The 21,349-nt window shown below is 56.6% G+C and overlaps 1 protein-coding gene across 1 annotated transcript in view; it reads left to right on the top strand.

Annotated features, from left to right (window-relative positions):
* COL5A1 (collagen, type V, alpha 1) overlaps nucleotides 1-21,349 on the top strand; it is a 166,380-nt gene that overhangs the window by 41,431 nt on the left and 103,600 nt on the right. The window contains exons 5-11 of the mRNA XM_011957420.1: nucleotides 1,948-2,079; nucleotides 3,358-3,495; nucleotides 4,820-5,059; nucleotides 6,248-6,415; nucleotides 6,822-6,878; nucleotides 13,076-13,117; nucleotides 13,350-13,412. Of these exons, the coding sequence (XP_011812810.1) occupies nucleotides 1,948-2,079; nucleotides 3,358-3,495; nucleotides 4,820-5,059; nucleotides 6,248-6,415; nucleotides 6,822-6,878; nucleotides 13,076-13,117; nucleotides 13,350-13,412 (840 nt within the window). The remainder of the gene's footprint in view (nucleotides 1-1,947; nucleotides 2,080-3,357; nucleotides 3,496-4,819; nucleotides 5,060-6,247; nucleotides 6,416-6,821; nucleotides 6,879-13,075; nucleotides 13,118-13,349; nucleotides 13,413-21,349) is intronic.

The following is a 21,349-nucleotide window of genomic DNA, read 5'->3' as shown; positions in this document are numbered from 1 at the left end:
ATGGGGTTTCACCAAGTTAGCCAGGATGGTCTCGATCTCCTGACCTCGTGATCCGCCCGCCTTGGCCTCCCAAAGTGCTGGGATTACAGGCGTGAGCCACTGCGCCCGCCTGTCACCCTCATCTCTGCAGATAGCATTTATGAGACCTGCATTTCTTATTCCTAGTAGCAGCCCTTTTGTTTCTCCTGTGCGCACATCGTGGTCAGAGAATAATGAAATAAATGGTCTACACATCGTGGTTAGAGGAAGAAGGAATACGTGCTTGCATGCTTTTCCTGGCTGACACAGTCAGACTGTAGGCTGCTCGCAATGAACCCAAAAGTTTAGTTATTAGCAGCGTGGATTCATCCGCTCTGTAGTGTGGGTCAGTACTTCCCTCCCTTTTATGGTTGAATAATATTCTGCTCTATGTGCATACCACACTCTTTTTATCCATTTATCTGTCGGTAGGCATGTGGGTTGCATTTATCTTTGGGCCATTGTGACTAATGCTACTATGAACACTTGCATACATTTATTTATTTGAGTACCTGCTTTGTTTGGAGGGTGAACTGATTTGGGTGAATTGTTTATGCACCTGTTTCAGTTCCTGAGATCAGAATTACTGGGTCATATGGTAATTCTAGTTTTAACTTTTTGAGCAACCAGACATCACCTCTTTAAAAGTACTCTCTCCCCCAGTGGTTGAGGGGTAATGGCAAAGGAGGCAGGGTACCTCCAAGCCCTCGGGGTCTAGGGTGGGTGAGAGTGCAGGCTGTTTCTCACAACAGGCAAAAGCTGCCAGCATTGCACTGGCATCTGGCAGGTGTTTAACAGGTGTGTGATAAATGGATGAGTGAATGGGTGGTGGATTGATGGGTGGGTGGATAGATGGGTGGATAGACAGATGAATGGATGGGTGGATGGGTGGAAGGATGGGTAGAGGGATGGACAGATGGATGGAAGGATGGATGTACCTAGATGGATGGATAGATAGATGAATTAATGAGTGGATAGATGGCTGGGTAGATGGATGGACAGGTGGATAGGTAGATGGATGAATGGATGAGTGGATGGATGGGTGAATGGGTGGAAGGATGAGTGGATGGATGGATAGATGAATGGAAGGATGTATATATGCAGATGGATGGATGCATGGATGGATGAGTGAATGAGTGGACAGATGGATGGAGGAGTGGATTGATAGAGGATTTAATGGATGGATGGATAGACAGATGAATGGGTGAATGGATGGATACATGGATGGATGGGTGGATGAGTGAATGGATGGATGGGTGAATGGATGGAAGGACTGGTAGATGTAGATGGAGAGGTGGATAGATGGGTGAGTGGATGAATGAATGAGTGGATGGATGGATGGGTAGATGGATGAGTGAATGGATGGATGGATGGATGGATAGATGGAAGGATGTATATATGCAGATGGATGGATGCATGGATGGATGGATGAGTGAATGAGTGGACAGACGGGTGGATGGATAGAGGGTTTATGGATGAATAGATAGACGGGTGAATGGGTGAATGGATGGATAGATGGATGGATGGGTGGATGGGTGAATGGATGGAAGGTAGATGTAGATGGATAGGTGGATAGATGGGTGAATGGATGAATGAATGAGTGGATGGATGGATGGATGGATGGGTAGATGGATGAGTAAATGGATGGATGGATGGTTGGATGGATGGATGGATGGATGGATGGATGGATGGATGGATGGATGGGTAGATGGATGAGTAAATGGATGGATGGATGGTTGGATGGGCCAGCCTAGCTTGAGTGTCTTTTGTGAGTGGCAGCTTCTAGGGAGAATGTTTGACTCTGAGGACAAGCTTGTCTTGTGGCTTGGTCTGGACTTTGCCCTGCTTCAAGGCATGAGGCTGTGTCTCCCAGGTCCCCATGCGAGTGCTCTGTGAGCTGCTTTTTCATGCGCATCTGTTCTTTTCCAGGGTGACATCCAGCAGCTGCTCTTTGTCTCGGACCACCGGGCAGCTTATGATTACTGCGAGCACTATAGCCCTGACTGTGACACCGCAGTACCTGACACCCCACAGTCGCAGGACCCCAATCCAGATGAATATGTGAGTTAACTCTGGCTGGGATCTTGGGGGGTGAGAGCAGACTACTTGGGATGGTTGGTGAAGGGACACATAAGCCATGGGACCCTCATTTTAAATAAATCCATTGGGTGAGAATTCAGAGGGACCCAGGAAGTAAACATTGGGATATCTGACTCACTTTACTAAATAGCACTGCCCAGAATGATAGGGTCATAGAGTTTGTCATCAATAACCCTCTCCTTTAACCTTTTGAACAAGCTCCTTGATGATGAATGCCCAGTGCTCTCTCACCCTTGGACTTGACCTTGATGGGGTATTTGTGAGCACAGATGCCACAAGTGTCCCCCACGGACTCGATCCACTGGAGGGGCCATGTGCCGCTCGCCAAAGAGGACGGAGCCTGGGCTTATCTACTGTAGAATGGCCAGCCCTTGGATCCTTTGAGTGTAGAGTGTACTGTAGAGTGACAGCCACATGCCTGACACCTTTGTCCCTCTTCCTGGGACCCGCCATGTCCATGGGTCAGCTTTCCTCCCCCTCCCGCCCCCCACCCTCGTGGCACTGCAGTTTATCTTATTTGCAATTCTTTCTGTCACCTCTGCATGAAAATGCTCGCCCATGCCCTGTCCCATTGCCTCTCATTTCTCATCCGTAATATTAGATCCTGTTTATTTCTCCTTGGGTCTTCCTTCTTTCACCACTAGTCAGGAGAGAAGGAAGGGTAGCTTTCAGGAAGCTGTGGAACCCCGTGGCCCAGGCCACATCTTACGAACCCCAGAAGGGGCTGGACAGAGCTCCCAGCTGAGTCCCTGCTGCCCTGGCCTCCTGCCAGTCACCTCCCAGCTCCTGGTATGGGAATGGGCTCAGGACGAGGCCTGCTCTGTCCTCGTGAAGCCCCTCCCATGGGGTCCCTGGGCTTTGAGGCTTGGGGCTGAAGGCCCGGGAGCCTGCTGGTGACATGGTGATGGCTGCATAGTCTGCCATTCTGTTGCTTGTTCTGGCCTGGGTTCCAAAGGGCCAGAGGCCTTCACCTTTGCGGGCTCATCTTTCTGTGACTGCTCGAGGGGACCTGGTGTCCCCCCGCTTTCTCCCTTGTGCTTCTGATGAGGCTGCGTCAGCTTTCCAAGGAGGGAGAGGGAGGAACCCCATCTGGGGACCCACAGGGAGGTTTACGCCTGGGGCTGGACGGGGCGTCGTGGCGTGCAATCTTCCCAGCCAAATCTGGAGGTTGCAGAAGGACAGCAGGCTGGTCGCCCTGTGGGCTCGCTGCTTCCTCACAGGGCCGCAATTCGCTTTCAGTACACGGAAGGAGACGGCGAGGGTGAGACGTATTACTACGAATACCCCTACTATGAAGACCCCGACGACCTGGGGAAGGAGCCCACCCCCAGCAAGAAGCCCGTGGAAGCTGCCAAAGAAACCACAGCGGTCCCCGAGGTCTGGGCCGAGCGGGGGACTGGGTTGGGCTGGGTCTCTCAAGGCTGTGGTGCAGAGGAGGGCGAGGCTGAGAGAGGTCGTGTCAGGGTGGAGGGTTGGGGGCTGTCTGCTGAAGGTTGCGGGGGCAGCTCAGTGAGGGAGCCGGCTGTTGCGGGCTGTGTAAGCTTTGCCGTCACGGGGAGTGTTGGGCTTTCCGCCGTGAGGAGGATGTTGGGAGATGCAAGGTATACAGGGGAGTATCCACCAGCATCTCTGGGCCCTGGCCCCGGTCCCCACCCTGTACCAGGCACAGGGCTCGAGCAGGCCCAGGATGAGTTTGGTTCTTGGGTTCCTCAAGTGTAGGTGCAGCTGTGGTGGGAGAGGAGAGAGGAGAGCTCAGGGGCTCCCCTGGACGGGGGGTGATGCAGTCTGAGGTCGGCCTCAGGTCCTCCCCTCTCTGGGCTGTCACCCCCCCACCTCTGAAACTGGGGACAGTTGTGAGGGTGTGTGAGCAGCTGTGAGAGCTGGAGGACCACACGTAGCAGGGCCCAGGCCCTGTGCAGGAGTGGGGATGGGTGGGTGCCCTGCTGGGGAGGGAGGCTGTCCAGCCTCAGAGCCATTGTCAGTGGTAAAGAGGGTGGGGCGTGAGCATGGGCGGTGCGTGGGTGTGCATGTAGCAGTGTGTGTGAACATGTGGCACGCAGGCACGTGTGTGCTTGAGCCTGCATGTGTGTGAGCATGTGTGTGTGAGCGTGTGTGAGCGGGTGTGTGTAAGCGTGTGTGCATGCAGGCACGGGTGTGCATGAGCCTACGTGTGTGTGTGAGCGTGTGTGTGTAAGCATGTGTGCATGCAGGCATGGGTGTGCATGAGCCTGTATGTGTGTGAGCATGTGTGTGTAAGCGTGTGTACACGCAGGCACGGGTGTGCATGAGCCTGTGTATGTGAGTGTGTCTGTATCCTTCTGGGGAAAGGTGATCTGGTCATCTCACATCGCTCTGAGAGCCTGGAATGTTTTGCTACTTTTGTTTTTTTAAATATTGATATATGATTCGCTCTTTTCTGGTGTGTAACTGGGTGGGTTTGAGTCCATTCCGAGCATGCTTGGTGACCGGGGGCTCGCAGCTGGGCCGCCTTCTTCCCACTTGCTCTGCCCCCAACCCCCATGGATGGGGGCAGCCCCTCCACCGAGTCTCTGGGCCTCTTGACAGGCCAGGGCTCCAGGCGTTGCCACTGAGATGCCACTGAGATGCATGTCCGTTGCACCCGGACATGTGGCAAGTCCCAGACCTGGCTCCGCTGCCAGCCTCCTCCCTGACTCCAGCTGTCTCTGCCTTTGGCTCTCAGGAGCCGACCCCGACCCCCACGGAAGCGGCTCCCATGCCTGAAACCAGTGAAGCAGCTGGGAAGGAAGAGGACCCCGGCATCGGGGACTATGACTACCTGCCCAGCGAGGACTACTACACTCCCTCACCTTACGAGGACCTCACCTATGGCGAGGGGGAGGAGAACCCCGACCAGCCCACAGATCCAGGCGCCGGCGCCGAGATTCCCACCAGCACCGCCAGCACCTCTAACACCTCCGACGTAATTTCTTTCCTTCCCTTTGGTTTGGTGTGGGGCAGCGGGCCAAGGGCCAGGGCTGGGGCCACAGTGCTGAGCTCCCTTCTTACTCTAGTTCTCACCTTGGTGTCCTTGGGTGGCCCCTGTGTTCCCACCACACCCTGGCCCTGGGCCCTTTGCAGCTGGGCAGTGTAATGCACCCCAGGGGAGGCCATTGCTGAACGAGTTTGGAATCCCTGGCTTGCTGGGTTGATCTCAGTGTGGCCAATTTTTCACTTGGAAAATGGGTAGAATGACCCCAGCCCTTCCGGTCTTGGAGGGTTCAGGTGGAAATTGGATGAGGACGGGGATGGCTTGTAGACAGAGTCTCTGCCTGTGGCCTGGGTGTGGCCAGGCAGGACGGGCCTGGGAGCCAGGATCCAGATAAATACAGCGAAGCAGGAGCTAGGGCTGCCCTGGCTGGGACGGGGGCAGACCGTCAGCAGACAGGCCTGAAAGCTCTGCCCAAGACCTTGGAAAGTTAGCCCGCATCTTTGGACCTCAGGCATCTCTGGACTTCGGGTGTCTCTGGCCCTCGGGCGTCTCCGGACCTCGGGGTTCTCATTTCCATCATGGCACTGACACAGCCTGTCTCTGGGGGCTGTGAAGTTTTCAGATTCATGGGGAGTCTTGCATAGTACGTAGCACATGGCTGATGCTTAACACAGTCACTGTGTGATGCAGAATCTTCACTGCCAGAGAGGTCACCCCGTTCCAGCAGGTCCAGACCCCGGCGTCTGCAGCACCGCACTCGGGATGCATTATCGCAAGACCCTGGGGCTGTGGGGTGGAGCCCCTGCCTGAGCAGGTCCCCGGGTGCATGGGTGTCCTCGGGTGCACAGGTGTGCCAGCTCCGTGGTGTGCCCTCGTGCCAGGGCAATCTGGGCTGATGATTTTTTTGTTGGAGGGAGAAGATGCATAAAGAGGCTGCCAGGGGACGCAGGATCTCTCCTTGTGGGTTGGACTCCAGACTCCAGGCATTGTGTAGCTTAGGAGGCCGCTGGTCTTGAAGTCCTGGATTTGTCAGACCTGGAGCCCTCAGAGGAGGTCTCTCCCAGAGGGGGGTTCTCTGCTCAGTTGACCAGGTCGCCATGGTGCCCGCCCAGGGCTTGATGGAGAGGCAGTGCCTGGTGCATTTGCCAGGTGACCCTGCGCCTTCCTCTCCCTCTGCAGCCAGCTCCGCCTCCAGGGGCAGGTGTGGATGACTTGGAGGGGGAGTTCACCGAGGAAACAATCAGGAACCTTGACGAGAACTACTATGACCCCTACTATGACCCCACCAACTCCCCGTCGGAGATTGGGCCAGGAATGCCGGCGAACCAGGATACCGTCTATGAAGGGGTGAGAGGGTGCAGGCCCCCGTTCCAGGTGGGGCTGGGGGGCTGGCGGGGCATCATGGGGGCTCCTGCCCAGGAGCCTCCTCAGGGGTCGGGCTCTACGGGCAGCTCAAGTGTTGCATGCTGTTCCCAAAACTTCATTTTTAAAGAGACCTCAGTGTGGCGAATTTGTTCTGAATAATGTGTGCATCACGGCATGCTCTCCTCTGGGCCTGTTTCTTCGTTAGTAGTGTCATGGGCTTCCATGGGCCTGACGTCTGTCACGCTCCTGCCATCCTCCTGGGCCTGGGGAGACGCCTGACTGCGATAGCGCCCTCGCCTTGTGAAATCGGGCATATTTTGTGTCACCTGGACTTTCTTTTTCACTTTTCTCTCCGATTCTCTCCCCATCTGCCTTTTATCACCCCCAGATTGGAGGACCTCGGGGCGAGAAAGGCCAAAAGGGAGAACCAGCGATCATCGAGCCGGTGAGGACATTTTCTCATTCTCTCCCTGAAGCTGGGGTGTCTGCTGCTTGGGGGCACAGTGGGGTGTGTAGGGCGTGATCAGGTCCGTGGGCCACTGGACCTGCGCAGACTGGGTCACTTCGAGGAACCACCTGGTCTCGTGGAGTCCACGCACCACTTGTCACCAGGACTTGGGAAGAATCCCCTTGGGTGGGGGAGGTTCTGGACCGTGATGGAGGGGGCGGGATAGGTGCTGATCCCAGCCCGTCCTGCACCCGAGCTCTGAGCATCTCAGTGCTTGTCAGTTTCACCTGGGATGAAAAGCAGCTCAGAGCTGTCGAGGCAGAGGTGGAGTCCCCGTTGAGGGGTGGGGGAGAGGATGTAAATGGCCCATTCCTTGTAAAAGATGCACGGGGCAGTGGTAGGGAATAGTTAACACATGGCTGTGCTTTCTGCGTCTGTTATGCAACCGTTTGGAGTAAGTTTACTGAAGCCGTTGAAACATGGGATACTGTTTATGAAACTTTGTCAAGGGAATGAAATAAAACAGCACTGTGCTGAAATAATGAAATAAAACAGCACTGTGCTGAAATTCCAGCTGAGTAACACCCAACTATGTTAGGTAATCAGATCATGGGTGAGTTTAAAAAGTGACTGTTGATAATGCCCTCAAGTGTGGGACTGTAACGGAGGATGTTCTAGATGCCCCTCCTGGGTTGGTGTGTTTGGTGGGGAGCCCTGCCCCACACTGGGGTGTCCTTGTCCCTCAGGGTGTCATGGCCTGACTGGGAGGCCTGCATTTCTCCCTGGGGTCTCAGAGCTGCTAAAGTCAAAGTCCTGACACCCCGCCCCCCTGCCGGCGGGCAAGATGCCCCGTGAACAGCTGGGCAGGGAGTCTGGCAGTTGCATGTGGTGGGCACGACCTGAGAGCAGGGAGGAGCCAGCACCAAGGCCCACCCTGCCATGTTGTCCAAGTGCCCACAGGAGGAGGTGCGCGTCCTGCACCACGGCCAGTCACGAAGCTGGGGGTGGCTATTTGTTCTGTTGCCAGGGCTCAGTTCCTGAGGGCTGAGCTCAGGATACACCTTGGGGCTCCCAGAAGCCCCCTGACCTTGCGGTTCCCGGAATGTGGAGTCATGGTGACCCACCACCCTCCTGTAGAGCTGGGGACATTCTCCTGGAACCTTGACAGATGGCACTTAGCAGACGTTTATCCCCTTGGAATCTGTTTGAAGCTCGTGGCCAGGGCAGACCGGATGTGCCCCGTCTCCGGGGTGGAATTCCCAGGGTCCAGGGCTTCACCCCTTCCTGGCCTATGGAAGCGTCTGGATGGCACTCGTGGGGCTCCATGCCCCTGCTCCAGGCCCAGCCCGGGGGTAGGACCTGCCAGTGTCCACAGACACATCCTTTTCTCAGACCAGAGCCCCTTTCCAGTGCTCTCTGGGGGTCCAGGGAAGACAGAGCTTGTCTGAGGCAGAAGGGTCATGGCGTGCAGGGCAACGGGGTGCAGAGGTGTGAAGGGAGACTCCGAGGCCGGGGTCCCCCTGTTCTGCAATGTGGAAAACCTCAGAACCAGGCCTTGGCTCAGGGAGTAGCGTGGCTGCGGGGGAGAGTGACAGCCGTCCGCCTGGGCAGACTCTACGGGCAGCTCAAGTGTCCCCCTGGGCAGACTCTACGGGCAGCCCCTCAAGCAGGGGGCTGCGGGCCTGTTCTGCTCTGCCCACGGCTGTTTGCCAGAAGGTGAACAACAGCAGAGGCTGCATCTGAGGTCCCAGCCCCGAGCCACCCTTGCTATTGGGAGGTGGGACATCCTGCTGCATTTCCCCAGACAGTCTTGGCCCCCAGGTGGACTTGAGGTCGGCCTTGGGCTTCTTTTGTGCTGTCCCCATTGCTTCAGTGAAAGGGGGTCCTTGCTCGGGGAGGAAGATGGGAGCTCAGGAGTGGGCAGGTGCCGCTGGCTCTGCGGGATCCCGGTTTCCCCTCCCCGCTCTGGGAGGGCCGGACTGAAACCTTTGAGCGAGCTTCGTGTTGGCTCACATTTCCGAGTAAGCTGGCTCTGTGAGTGTAGACGTGGTGTCGGGGCTCCTGGAGGGGGGTGGGCGTGTGGGGTGGGCACAGGTGTTCCACTGCCAGGCCCCTGGGAAGCCAGCAGTGGGCAAGGGTGGGCCGAGGAGAGGGCAGAGAGTCGAGGTGGCCCCACAGGAACCTCACGGCTCCGGAAAGTCCGGTTCACCTTTGTTGGGAAAAGCAGCAGCCGTCTGGATGCAGTTAAAAAGGATTCCCTGCCCGGGGCCCCAGCCTGCTCCCAGTGTCCCGGGGCCTTTGGCCAGGCCCCCTGCAGAGATCACATAAACAGTTGGAATTTCTCAACCTGGAGCATTGCCAGATGTCCTCGGGTCCAAGCTGCACAGAAACAGATTGCCAGGTCCTGGGGCCCCGCAGGTGTCCCGGCCTGTGGAAGGGGGTGTCTGTTGTCTCCCATCCCCCCGACCTGCCCCACCTGACTTCCCTCTTGGGAGATGCATCTGTTCCGGGTCTTTCCCACTCAGTCCCGCCCCCTCTCATTGTCAGCCAAACTGGAGCCTCCGTAAAAGGACAGGAATCCACAGAACGGAGAGGACACAGGTTCATCTTTGTCCCTGGGCTTCCAACTGGGAAGCCCCCAGTGGCTGATTTTACCTGGGCCATGTCGGTTAGGGGCATCCAAATCACCATCTCCACTTGACGCTGTTCTTGTTTTTTAAAAAGTGCTGTTTAACAGATGGGTGGACCTCCATTGAGATTGTCTTGAGTTCTGCCAGGTCTGAGGTCTTTTATTTCTTTTGTTAAAATTGTATGCATTCAGCCAGGTGCGGTGGCTCACACCTATAATCCCAGCACTTTGGGAGGCCGAGGTGGGTGGATCACCTGAGGTCAGGAGTTCGAGACCAGCCTGACCAACATGACAAAACCCCGTCTTTACTAAAACTGCCAAAAAAAATTAACCAGGCGTGGTGGTGGGCGCCTGTAATCCCAGCTACTCTGGAGGCTGAGGCAGGAGAATCAGTTGAATCGGGAGGTGGAGGTTGCAATAAGCCAAGATCGTGCCACTGCACTCCTGCCCGGGTGACAAAGTGAGACTCCATCTCAAAAAAAAAAAAAAAAATTGTGTGCGTTGAAGGTGTGCAGCATGTTTGATAGACTTACGCAGGCACAGACAGACACAGTGAAGTGATCTTGCACCCACCACTGCCGCCCTGTAGCTGCCCCTTTTTCTTCTTTAGGGTAAGAGTGCCTAAAGTCTACTCTCTCGGCAAATGACATCTACCATGCACTATCATTAACGATATCGAGACGTTTTCCTCTTGTTCCTCTTTTGCCGGGTGAATTTTGTGAGTGGCGTCTGTGGTTGGGTGGGCGGGGGCCAGAGCGGGGCCACAACTTGCCAGGGAAGGTTCAGGCATTCCCTCCCCTGGGCACATTGATCGAGCTGTTCCCAGCTTCCTTCAGACACCGACCATGATCTGGGGTTGCCTCCCCTGTGTGGTCCCCGCCCGCATTGCCCCAGTTCCCTGAGAAAAGCAATTTGTGTGTCTGGGAAGGCAGCTGCTGTCCCTGGCGCCTTGATGGCCAGTGGTTTCTCCCTTAATCCCAGCTCAGCCCTGGGCTTTCTCAGCTGCCTTTGTCAGAGAAGGAAATTGGAAAGCTGGGATCTTGGAGGCTGCTTGAATGAGCTCTCTGTGTACAGCACACACACGGATGTCTCTCTGAGCGTGCATCTGTGTAATCACAGTGCAAGGCTCCCCAGCTGGGGCAGGAGGGGAGGGGTGGGGAGATCTGCGACCCCCCCGACTGGGGTCCCCTCACCAGCCTGGTACCCAGCACCTCTGGCGACAACCTCCAGTGGCTTGTGGCCTGGCTGGGCACACCCTTTGACTTATCAGAAGTGAGCTGTCTTAGTCCATTTTGAGGTTCGGTAATAGCACACCACAGACAGGGAGATGTAGAATGAAGAGGACTTACTGGCCCACAGTTCTGGAGGTTGGGAAGTCACATATAGAAAGACCACATCTGGCGAGGGCCTTCTTGCTGTGTCCTCACATGGCGGAAGGCATTGCATGGTGAGAAGGAGCAGGAGAGAAGGTGACTGCTGTCATCCTGTCGTCAGGAGCCCACGCCACCCTAATGAACCCGCTCCCATCATAGCTGCATTCACCCATCTAGGAGGGCAGAGCCTGGTGACCTAATCTCCTCCTGAAGATCCCACCTCTTAACACGGTTGCATTGAGCATTCAGTTTCCAACACATGACTTTTGGGGAGACACATTCAAACCCTAGCATTCTGCCCCAGCCCCCAAAGTCATGTCCTTCTCACGTAGTTTACATTGACTCCATCCAGTACCCGCATCAACTCAAACGTCCAAAGTCCCGAGTCTCACCCGAATCAGATACCGCCGAGAGTCAGGCTTAAATTATCTATCTTGAAGCAAATCCCTGTCCAGCTGTGAGCTTGGGGAATGAAACAAGCTTCATGCTTCCAAACTGCGTGGTGGGGAGAGGCGGGGACAGATTCCCATTCCCAAAGGGAGGCATGAAGAAAGGGGCAGCAGCCCCCCAAGGAAGTTCAAAACCTAACAGGACGAACCGCCTTATATCCGACAACTCTAGAATAATCTTTCACTTGGTGTGCCAAGTGAATGCTCCTGGATACGCTGGGTGGAGGCGGCCCCAGGGCCTCAGGCAGCACTGCTCATACAGCTTTGCACAGCAGGTCTCAGGAGCTGGAGCCTCGTCCTTGCTGCCCTCCCAGGCTGGCGCTGTACTCTGGTGATGCTACAGTCCTGGGGTCTCAACGGTGGCTCCACTTCCATAGCTGCTCCACCAGGCGTCATCCTAGGGAACTCTCTGCAGAGCCTCCGCCCCTGTGGCTGGTTTCCGCGTGGGACCCTAGGCTGTCCATGCCACCCTTTGACCTCTAGGTGGAGGGTGCCATGGCTGCAGTTCCTGCCTTCCTTCCCTGCAGCTGCAGGATCATCAGTACCCGTGGGCGCCGCCAAGGCCACACCCACACCCTCTAGAGCTGAGCCAGAGCTGCACCTAGGCCTGCTGGAGCCATGGCTGGGCGGCTGAGGGTTGCTGTGTCGCAGTGTGGGGAGCAGACACTTGAAGGGGTGCAGGGCAGGAAGTACTGAGTTCCTGGGCACCTCTTTGAAAACATGGCCCCCCAGGTCCTAGCTTGCCTCAAAGATCTCTGGCTGCCTCGGGGTCATTCTCCATTGTCTTGTTGAATAGCGCCTGGCTCCCATCTGTCAGAGCAAGTGCCTTGGGGAAGAGTCACCCTGAAGTCGGCATGGAACACAGAGGACGCTTGGGGCATTGGGGGCGCCTGACCCTGGTGTTCCCAGGTCAGAAGCGGAGAGAGGAATCCCGCCCTAGGGAAGTGGGGGTCTCAGGGCAGGGAGCCCCGTCCTGCAGGGAGCCGCTCCCACTGCTGCCTTCACAGCCCTCCACATTGCGTTTCCCGGGGCTCGGGCTGACCCAGGGGCCAGGAGGCCCTGTCACCATTGGGGTTAGAGTGAGGCCTGGGTGTGGTTGAGGCAGGAGGGCCCTGTGGTGAGGTGAGGGCTGGGGGAGGAGGGCCAAGTGGGCAGGTGGACTTGGCAGGGTTTTCCCGTGGGTTCTGGGCTGCTGTGTGCATGGGAGGATGCACCTTCTACCTGGAGGGAGGCGGGGTCTGGAGGCTGCAGCCCCGGGGCCTGAGGGTGGTCCTGGCTGGGGGCAGAAGTTCAGCCTGGGGCTGGGGCACCTATTTTTCCCTCATCCTTCCTAAATCCACCCGAGTTCCCTTGTCCTGACATCCACCTCCTCCCTTGAGTGGCTGTGACCTGGTGGGCCTGTCTGGCACTCCCCTTTGGGGTGATGCGGGGAGCCTGGTGGTCTCGGCTCCTTTTCTTCATCTCGGCGTCTTCAGGTGCTTCTCGTGGCATTGGTCTGGAGGGAGCCGGTGTCTGTCGCTGGCCGCTGACCCAGGTTGCTCCTCTGCCTGGCAGTGCTAGGAGGACAGCCACTGAGGCCCTGCCACAGGCCCGCATTGCAGTCTGTGATCATGACTCCCCGGGACAGCAGGAGCTGAGCCAGGGCCCCTTGTGCACGCAGCTGAAGGCCGTCCACACCACTGGGGTCTGCGGTGTCGGGAGGGACGGGCCGCGGTCTCAGACGCCCTCTCTCTGTCTCCCCAGGGCATGCTCATCGAGGGCCCGCCCGGCCCAGAAGGCCCCGCGGTGAGTATCCGGCTTTATCCTGTGACTTGCAGAAGGTGCTGCTGGTGGGGTGGGGTTGGTGACACCCCTTATGTCTCCTGGATGGAAAAGAGGGGGGCTCTTCGCTGTTGCAGATACCGTGGGAGCCAGCACTCTCCCACCCCCACTTCTGCCTTGGTCGGCCAGGTGGAAATCGGGCCTTGCCCTGCGGCCCCATCTTTTAACTCCGCCCCAACTTTATTTTAAATTCTAGGGTCTTCCCGGACCTCCAGGAACCATGGGTCCCACTGGCCAAGTCGGGGACCCTGGAGAAAGGGTAAGAGGTTGACTGTGATTCCTGAGATCACACGAACTGTGAGGCTGCCCATGCCTCCTCTCCACGCTGTGACCCGAGCTGTCCCTGCCTGTGGAGGGGACACAGAGACTTGTGTCTTCAAATCCCCCCTCACCCAGGCACTCCTCACACCAGCCCTGTTCAGAGGTTTCTGGGGCTGGCTGTGGCTGTGGGGAGAGTGGGGTCCCTCAGGGCCCAGGGAGCCTGCCAGTGCTCAGCCCAGACGGTGGCCCCAGGAGCTGCCGTTGTCCAGCAAATGGCAGCAGCCGCAGTAAACACAGCGGATAGCTCCGGGGCCTTTTCCACTCCTCGCCGCGGGGCAGCCACACTACGTGGAAACGGCCGCCCTCCTTGCTGGGTTTGGGAACTTACTTGGTGTGGGTTGCACCTGGCTCGCAGGCTCAGAGGTATCCCCGGCCCCGGGAGGAGATGGAGGGACAGCCGCTCCCCAGACGCCGCGATTTCCTTCTGACACCTGGTGGGCGCTCCGAGTACTGCGGCCTCCTGGTGTCGGGTGGGGCGAGAGTTGTCTCTTCTTCCTGCTGTTGAGATGAATGTGGATTTGAGTGCAGAAGGACTAAGAACTGATTCCTGAACGGCTGGGTTGTGGGTGGGAGAAACAAGGGCTGCGTGTGGGTGATCACGGGTGTTCATGCCAGGGACCTGCCTGCTGTCCAGGGCAGAGTGAGGACCTTGTGGGTGTTACTGTGGGTGGATGTAGGGCAGGGTCTGGTCCTGTGGGAAGTTGGTTTGTAATGTCAGGGTGCGGTGGCTAGGGATGATTCCCAGGCTACTCCACAGGGAGGCGTTTGGGGAATGTCTTGTGCAGTGCCTGGTGACTTTGCAGCAGTGCTCAGGAAAGGTGGGGAAGGGCCTGGGACAGTAATTCCTGGCCTTGGACCTGGAGGTTCTTATGGGCGCTCAGTACGCCTGGAAAGCTGGGGAGGTGCAGGACAGGTGAGGTCAGGCAGCAGGATGCAGGGGCAGGTGGTGGAAGCCTTTGTGGGGGCAAGAGCCGAGCCGGTGGGGATGCTTGCCTGGGGAGGAGATGGGAGCACTGAGGCCGACCTTTGGAGGAGAAGGGTTCAGGTCAGCAATGCGGGAGGAGGTTGTTATCGTTCTTTGTGGCCCGGTGACCTCTGAGGGCAGTATGCATCAGATTGGGCCACACAGTAAGATTCTCTGCCACGTTGCTTTTCACGGTCAGGGATTTGAGAGCCCAGAAGAGGCGGGTCTTGCTCCATGGCAAGGGCCGTGGCAGGAAGCGGGGCGGGGTGGGGGCTTGGCTGGCCCCTGGCGCACGAAGCTTTCACAGCATCCCCAGCTTGGCAGCCACATCTCCAAAACTCCAGACAGGCAACAGCCGGCAGCCACTGCTCTTGCCCAGCGAGGACCGGCATGATTGGAGCTCTGCAGTGGGGGCTGCAGCCACCCCAGCTCACTCTGGAGCCCCCTCCCCGCAGATTCGGGTGAGATGGGGCAATGGCCAAGCTCCCCCTCCACAGAGCTGCCTGTGGATGGGCCCACAGGTGTGGCTGGGTTCCTGTGCAAAGGAAAGTGTATTGCATGGCGCTGGGGGCTGGTTTCTCCCCCAGATGTAGGACAGGGTAGTATCCACAGGGCACCCAGATTCTGGCCGACACACAGGGCACCCAGATGCCAACTGACGCTGCCTCAGTGGTGTTCCAAGGCTCCGTCCTTCTATCCATCCAGCATACAGATTTGTACTGAGTGCTGGGCACTGGTCTAGCCTGGGGATCTCAATGGTGTGAACCAGAGGGGTGCTGGTTCACACCTTACCACACGGTCCCTGCCTATGGGCTGATCCTGGCTTAGGGTCACTGGCGGGTGGCCCTGCCAGTGCCTTGTGACACCGTGACCAGCCCAGCTGCTGTGGAGGAGCCAAGGGCCCTGACTGGAGAATATCATTGGTTTAGGAGCTGGTCTTCCTCCAACTCACATCAGGGTCCAGGAGCATGAGGACTGAGGTTGGGGTTGGCAGAGGAACCAACTCTTCCAGGGTCTGCATCTGTGGAGTTGGAGGAGAGACCTGGAGCCCACCGGCCTCCCCAGGGCCCTTCCAGTAGGGAGGGGTGCTGGTTCCAGGAGCTGAGAGCTGCCCACCCCTCTGGGTCCAGTTCTGGCCAGCCTTGTTCAGGAAATCATCCCTGCTCATAGCTCAGCATCCTCTTGATGCCCAGATCTTGCTGGATGCCCACTAATCAGCTGTGCAAGATCACTGGCTGTGGGGTGGAACTCTGCAGCGCTGCCTGCAGTGGACCGGGCTCAGGTTCCTGTGCAGTGGAAAAACAATGTTTTCTCTTCCCTCGGGGGGTTGAGCATCTGGGGCCTCCAAAGGGAATGGACAAAAGACAGATTCACAAGAGAAGAGGCACACGATTTTAACACTTTTAATCTTCTATGCACGGGGGCTTCACAGCCAAGAAGTAAAAACCAAAAGAAGTGCTTCGGCTCGGGAGCATATGTACCATTTTAACAAGCAATAGGATGTGGAGAAGCGGCTAGACCAAGGAAAAGAGGGTTTGGGCTTCGAGGGGTGACAGATGGTGGGCAAGTGACTCGGAACTTCACGGAGGAACAAATGGAAGATTAAGGTTATCTTGGCAAAGTCTGTGGATGCAGATTCATCGGGCTGGCCTCCCTCTCAGGTGATAAGGGGCACTCCCCAGATTCTGATACAGAAGCAGAGGTGGGAAGTTGGGGTGGGAGGAGGGGGTAATGCCCTGCTTTTAGGCAGAAAGGGGGAGGTAAGAGAACTCTTCTTGCATCCATTGATTCTTATTTGGCTTCAGCACAAAATAGTCCTGCAGAGCAGCGGCATGCTCTGTCCCCTCCGTCTGCTTGGCCTCCTGTGCCTCTGTCTAGGAGAGCCTTTTCCCTGTGGTCTGGAAGAACCCTCTTCTCCCTGATACCCCAGACCTCCCGTCTTGGGATTCCCCAGCCCTCCCTCCCTTCCCCAAGGGCCGTCTAGGCATGACCGGTTTGTGCCTTTTCTTCCTCACTAGGCGGTGAGTTCCTCAAGACAGGCCTCACTTCTGTGCCCTTCCTCACACCCTGCTCCCTGTAGGCAGCCGTGCAATTGGCTGGGAACCGTCTGTGCACCTGTGCCATGGCATCCCACTGGGCATCATGCAGCCCTGACCAGCTGCTGAAGCCCGCACCCTGTGCCTCCACTGACTAGCCCTGGCCGTCGCTTCCTTCACACTGTCTGGTGGGCCCTGCACACTCTCCCGCTGCTCCCCTTGGACGACCTTCCATGCTGCGTCTGCATTCTAGCACCTCAGATCCTTTCTTGCTCTTATGCCCATGGCCGCCTGCAGGGAGCAGGGTGCAAGGAGAGGCACGGAAGTGGGGCCTGCCTTGAGGAACTCACCATCCAGTGAGGAAGAAAAGGTGCAAACCAGGCGTGGTTAGACGGCAAGAATTAATTAGTAAAGGCATTGGAGGAAGAACTGGGAATCCCGAGATGGGAGGTCTGGAGCGGCTGTGTCCGGGTGGAGAAGGGGGCTCGAGCCATCCTCCCATCCAGTTTCCCTCAGATGACTGGTGAGCAGGTGCCACAGCTGGGGCCATGTGCAAAAGCCCGCAGGGAGATAGAGGTAGAACTGGGGTTGAACCCAGATCTCCTGTGGCAGAAGGAAGGTGGCCACTCTTACTTTGAGGTTCAGAAGAAACCCGAGAGAGCTGGGAGTCCCCAAGGGAGCTGCAAGTCAGGTGGCCATTACCCAGCCCCTCTCTGGCCTGGGTTTCTTGTGGGTCTGGCTTCCGTGCCACCTGCCAGTGCGTTTCTGTAGGGGCTGACTCTTTTGGGCATCTGGGAATATATTCTGATATCAATGGGTCTGAAAGCATGAAGTTATGCATTTGTGAAGGTTCCCTATGATCCCATCATGGCAGTGCCGTGCCCCTGTGGGTCGCTGAGCAGGTGGGGGAAGGAGAGGGCTGGGGGCCATCAGTAAAGATTCAGGCCCCAGTGAGTCCCGCCTTCCATGCACTTCCAGGGCCCACACCTGCTAGCCTCGATAGAGGCACCCGGAAGGCAGGCGCCACCTCGGTGCTGCTTGTGAGCGCCCCCTACATCCATTCGCGTGTGTGCCCCAGAGCTGGTGCCCACGGATGTTTGTGCCTAAGAAACGTTCTGTGTGATCAGAGCATCTTTGAGGCAAGTCCCTTCCTTTCCCTTCCCTGTGCGCCTCTCTGAAAGCCTTGCGCCCCAGGCACTCCTGTGTTTTAAGGCAGCTCCTGAATACCATCCAGTGTTACTGTGGATTTGATTGCATTTTTCAGGATGCTGTGGCCACACTCCTCCTGAATCTCCGCGGTCCACTGGAGAGTTTAACGTTTTCATCTAGAAATAAGCTTGCTTGCCGGCTAATTGACTCCCGGGAGCTCCAGCTGGTGTTGACCAGCCGCTGGTCTATTGCCCTTAAGATAGACTTCACACAGATCTTTCTGTCTGCAGCATAGTTATTATTTTTGGGTAAAGTAACGATCTGCTTTCTGAGTCTGTGGGCAGGTCCCACCCTCCGCGAGGCCTGGATCCTCCTCTGGGAAGCCCCAGGGATTCAGTATGCAGGTTTCTCTCCCAGCTGCCCCAGGGTCAGAGTGGAGGCAGTTTCCCAAGCTTTCTCCGGATTGCCACACAGGGGCACCTCGCTGCCTGCATAATTGGATGCATTTGATGCCTTGGGAGGAGGCCCCCCCACCACCTTTCAATGACCCCATTAGGTGCAGAAGCAGCCTGGCAATAATGACGCTCCCCAGCACTGTCTTAGCCCCTCCTGTCACTCAGCAGGGGCTCCAACTTTCTCCCCCTCTTTTTTATGTGTCCAGGATTAGCCTTGCTCATGGGATTTTGCGTGAGTGCATTTTTCTGTGCCTTGAAAAGGTTTGTATGTAAGCCGTGCCCTGAAAAACAGCAGTCACTACCTCCTAGCCAGAATGCGCAGCTCATCTCTCCCTAACAGGTTCTGGTGTGGTCTCCCCAGGACCAGCCTTGGGGTGATGCCCTGCTGTGCCATCCCCTCCCCCATGGCCTGCTGGAGTTACACCCAGGGTGGGATAGGACACAGGCTAGATCACTGGCAACATGACAGAGAGAGCAAGTTCACTCCTGAGCACGCGGCTGCTGTCCAACTCAGAAGGAATTAGCTGTGTTTTCCTGGCTCCCAGGCTCCTGTGGACGGGACATGCCAATCCAGTCTCTCCTTGTGCTTGGAAGTGTTCAGGACGTCTTGTCAGAGCTGCTCAGAGAGGTTCACACACACACTTAAGTACACATGCACACTCACCCACACATGCACTCACATTCACATGCACTCACACTCATACGTACATGCACACTCATACATGCACACACGTACACACCCACACACGCACACTCATGTGTACATGCACACACACATACATACACTTACACATGCACACTCACCCATACCTGCACACACACTCATGCACACAATCACCCATATTTGCACACGTACACTCACACATGCACACACACTCACACACTCATGCATGGATGCACACACCCATGCATGTGTGCACACACAGTTACACATGCACTCACATGCTTGCACACACCCATGCACACACCCATACACGCACACACTTACACATGTACACACATTCGCACACTCATGCATGTATGCACACACTTGTCCATACACACACATGCACTCACACACCTGCACACACACTCATGCACATGCTTACCCATACATGCACACACCTCACATGTACACACACATTCACATACTTATGCATGTATGCACACACTTGTCCATACATATGCACACACATTTACTCACACATACACTCACACACCTGCACACACACGCACACGTGCGCACACCCAGATGCGCACACGCACACACACACCTACACATGCACGCATGTGCTGTCTGGGTTCACCTCCACACAGCGGCTGTTCCACGGAGGCTGGTTTGCAGGCTTGTGTGCCCGCATCCCCAGCAGCCTGGTCATGAATGACTTCTGGCCATTTCAAGTCTCATTTATCTTCAAAGCTTTGTCCCCTGAGGCCACTGATAGGAATCTGTCCAAGCCTCAGGTGCCCTACCAGGAGATCTATGGGAACTGTGGGTTTCCCTGCTGTAGCCCTGGAAGCAGTGTGTGTCTCCCAAAGCGAGCTCGGTGTCGAAAGGAAGATTCATTGGAGGGTGTACGTTCTCATATGGAAAGGAAAATCAAGTACTGTTGGTGGAGAGAGAGGTGAAGGGAGTAAAGGCCTCGGGACATTTCTAGAGTGAAGGGACAGCTGGCAGAAGCCGCAGGTCTGGCCCCAAGTGCACTGTGCTCTTGGACCCGATGTGGAGACTGCCAGGGTGTTCATCACGGTTGGCTAGTGGCAATGGCCGGGTGCGTCCAGGAGTCTTTCTCAGGTGAGCCCCTTGAGGCCGCAGGTCTTACCCAGAGCCCTGGTTATTGGTGGCCTGCGGATAAAGAGCCCCTCCTGTGGATTTTCTGGTTGTTAGTTCTGGTTGAGGGGTGTGGTCTGAGGCGTCAGGCCTCTTGATAGGGCCCTGCCTCCAGTCTTTTAGACGGGCCCTAAGGCTCCTGGAAGAGTGTCTGTCTAGCTCTTGGAAGGGGCTCAGTAGGTACCTCTCAATGAATGAATGAAAGGTGGGTTCATTTCTTTGGGATCCTCGGACAATTGATGACCAACTTGGGGTTTATTTAAAGCAAGAGAAGTGTCTTCTCTCTTAGTTCCGGAGGCCAGAAATCTGAAATCAAGGTGTGGGCCAGGCGGCGCCCCCTCTGGAGGCTCCAGGGGAGGGTCTTCCTCACCTTTTCCGGCTCCTGGCGGCCACTGGCCATCCTCTGTCCCCATAGCTTGCTGGTGCATCTCTGCAGTCTCTGCCTCTGTCTTCACGCGGCCCTCCCCGTGTCTCTGTCACTGCCTCCCCTCCTCCTCCCTTACAAGGACTCGTCATTGGATTTAGGGCCCAAGATCTCATCTCAAGATCCTCAGTCCCATCCTCAAAGACCCCAAGAAGGGCACAGTCACTTGTTTCAGGAGCTGCACGTACCTTTGATGAGGCATCCTTCAGCCCAGCGCACGTGGTCATGCACGGATTCCGCACAGCCAGGAGACGTCCAGAAGGAAGTGACCACTGAGAGCTTCTCTGGGCCACTCCCGAGCTGCGCCTGCCCAGGGTCGGGCCTGGACAACCACACGCACACAAAGGCTCTGGAGAGACACCTGCTTGCTGTCCTCCTGCTCCAGGTCTTTCCGAGAGCGGAAGGGAGCTTTTCAGCACCAAGTCTCCTGCAGGCCTGCAGCTCCTCCCAAACCTGCCACCACCATGAAGAGAAAAGGCTCGGGGTTCTCTGCTCACCGCTTTGACCCAAATCCCAGCCTGGAAGGAGGCCTTGTGCCTCTCCCCTGAGGCTGGGCCAGGGGCTCGTGGGGACAGTTTGACATGCTGAATCTGCAGTGGCAGAGGAAGCCACTTTGTGAGGTATCTGGTCATCCGGCCACGTCGTCTCTGTGCAGAAGATGCCTGGACGTCCTCAGGAAAGAAAACGTGTTAGATACCAGTGGTGCCTTCATTTGGAAGTTGGTGCCTGATTTCTTTTCCTGGTTATAGGTATGACACTGAGAGCCCTTCTGTGCCAGGGCCTTCAGAACATTGTTGTTTGACCATGTTAGGGCACTGATTTAGGGGCCAGCTAATGGAGTAGCAGGAAAACACACACTAGCAAATAGCAAAGGCAAGGCGGGGGTTTCTTTTTTTGCCATATTTTGCCAGTGGCTGGAGCCGAGCAGCATCCCCATGACCTGTGTGTCGCCTGCTAGAGCACTCCCTTGGTGTCTGACACCCGCCTTGTCGCAGACAACAGCCACATCACTGGCCCGTGCTTTGTTTTTTTTTTTT

This window comes from Colobus angolensis, unplaced genomic scaffold, assembly GCF_000951035.1.
Source record: "Colobus angolensis palliatus isolate OR3802 unplaced genomic scaffold, Cang.pa_1.0 Scaffold44, whole genome shotgun sequence".
Lineage (NCBI taxonomy): Eukaryota > Metazoa > Chordata > Mammalia > Primates > Cercopithecidae > Colobus > Colobus angolensis.
Note: the sequence above shows the minus strand (reverse complement) of the source record. Positions and strands in the feature narration are given on the sequence as shown.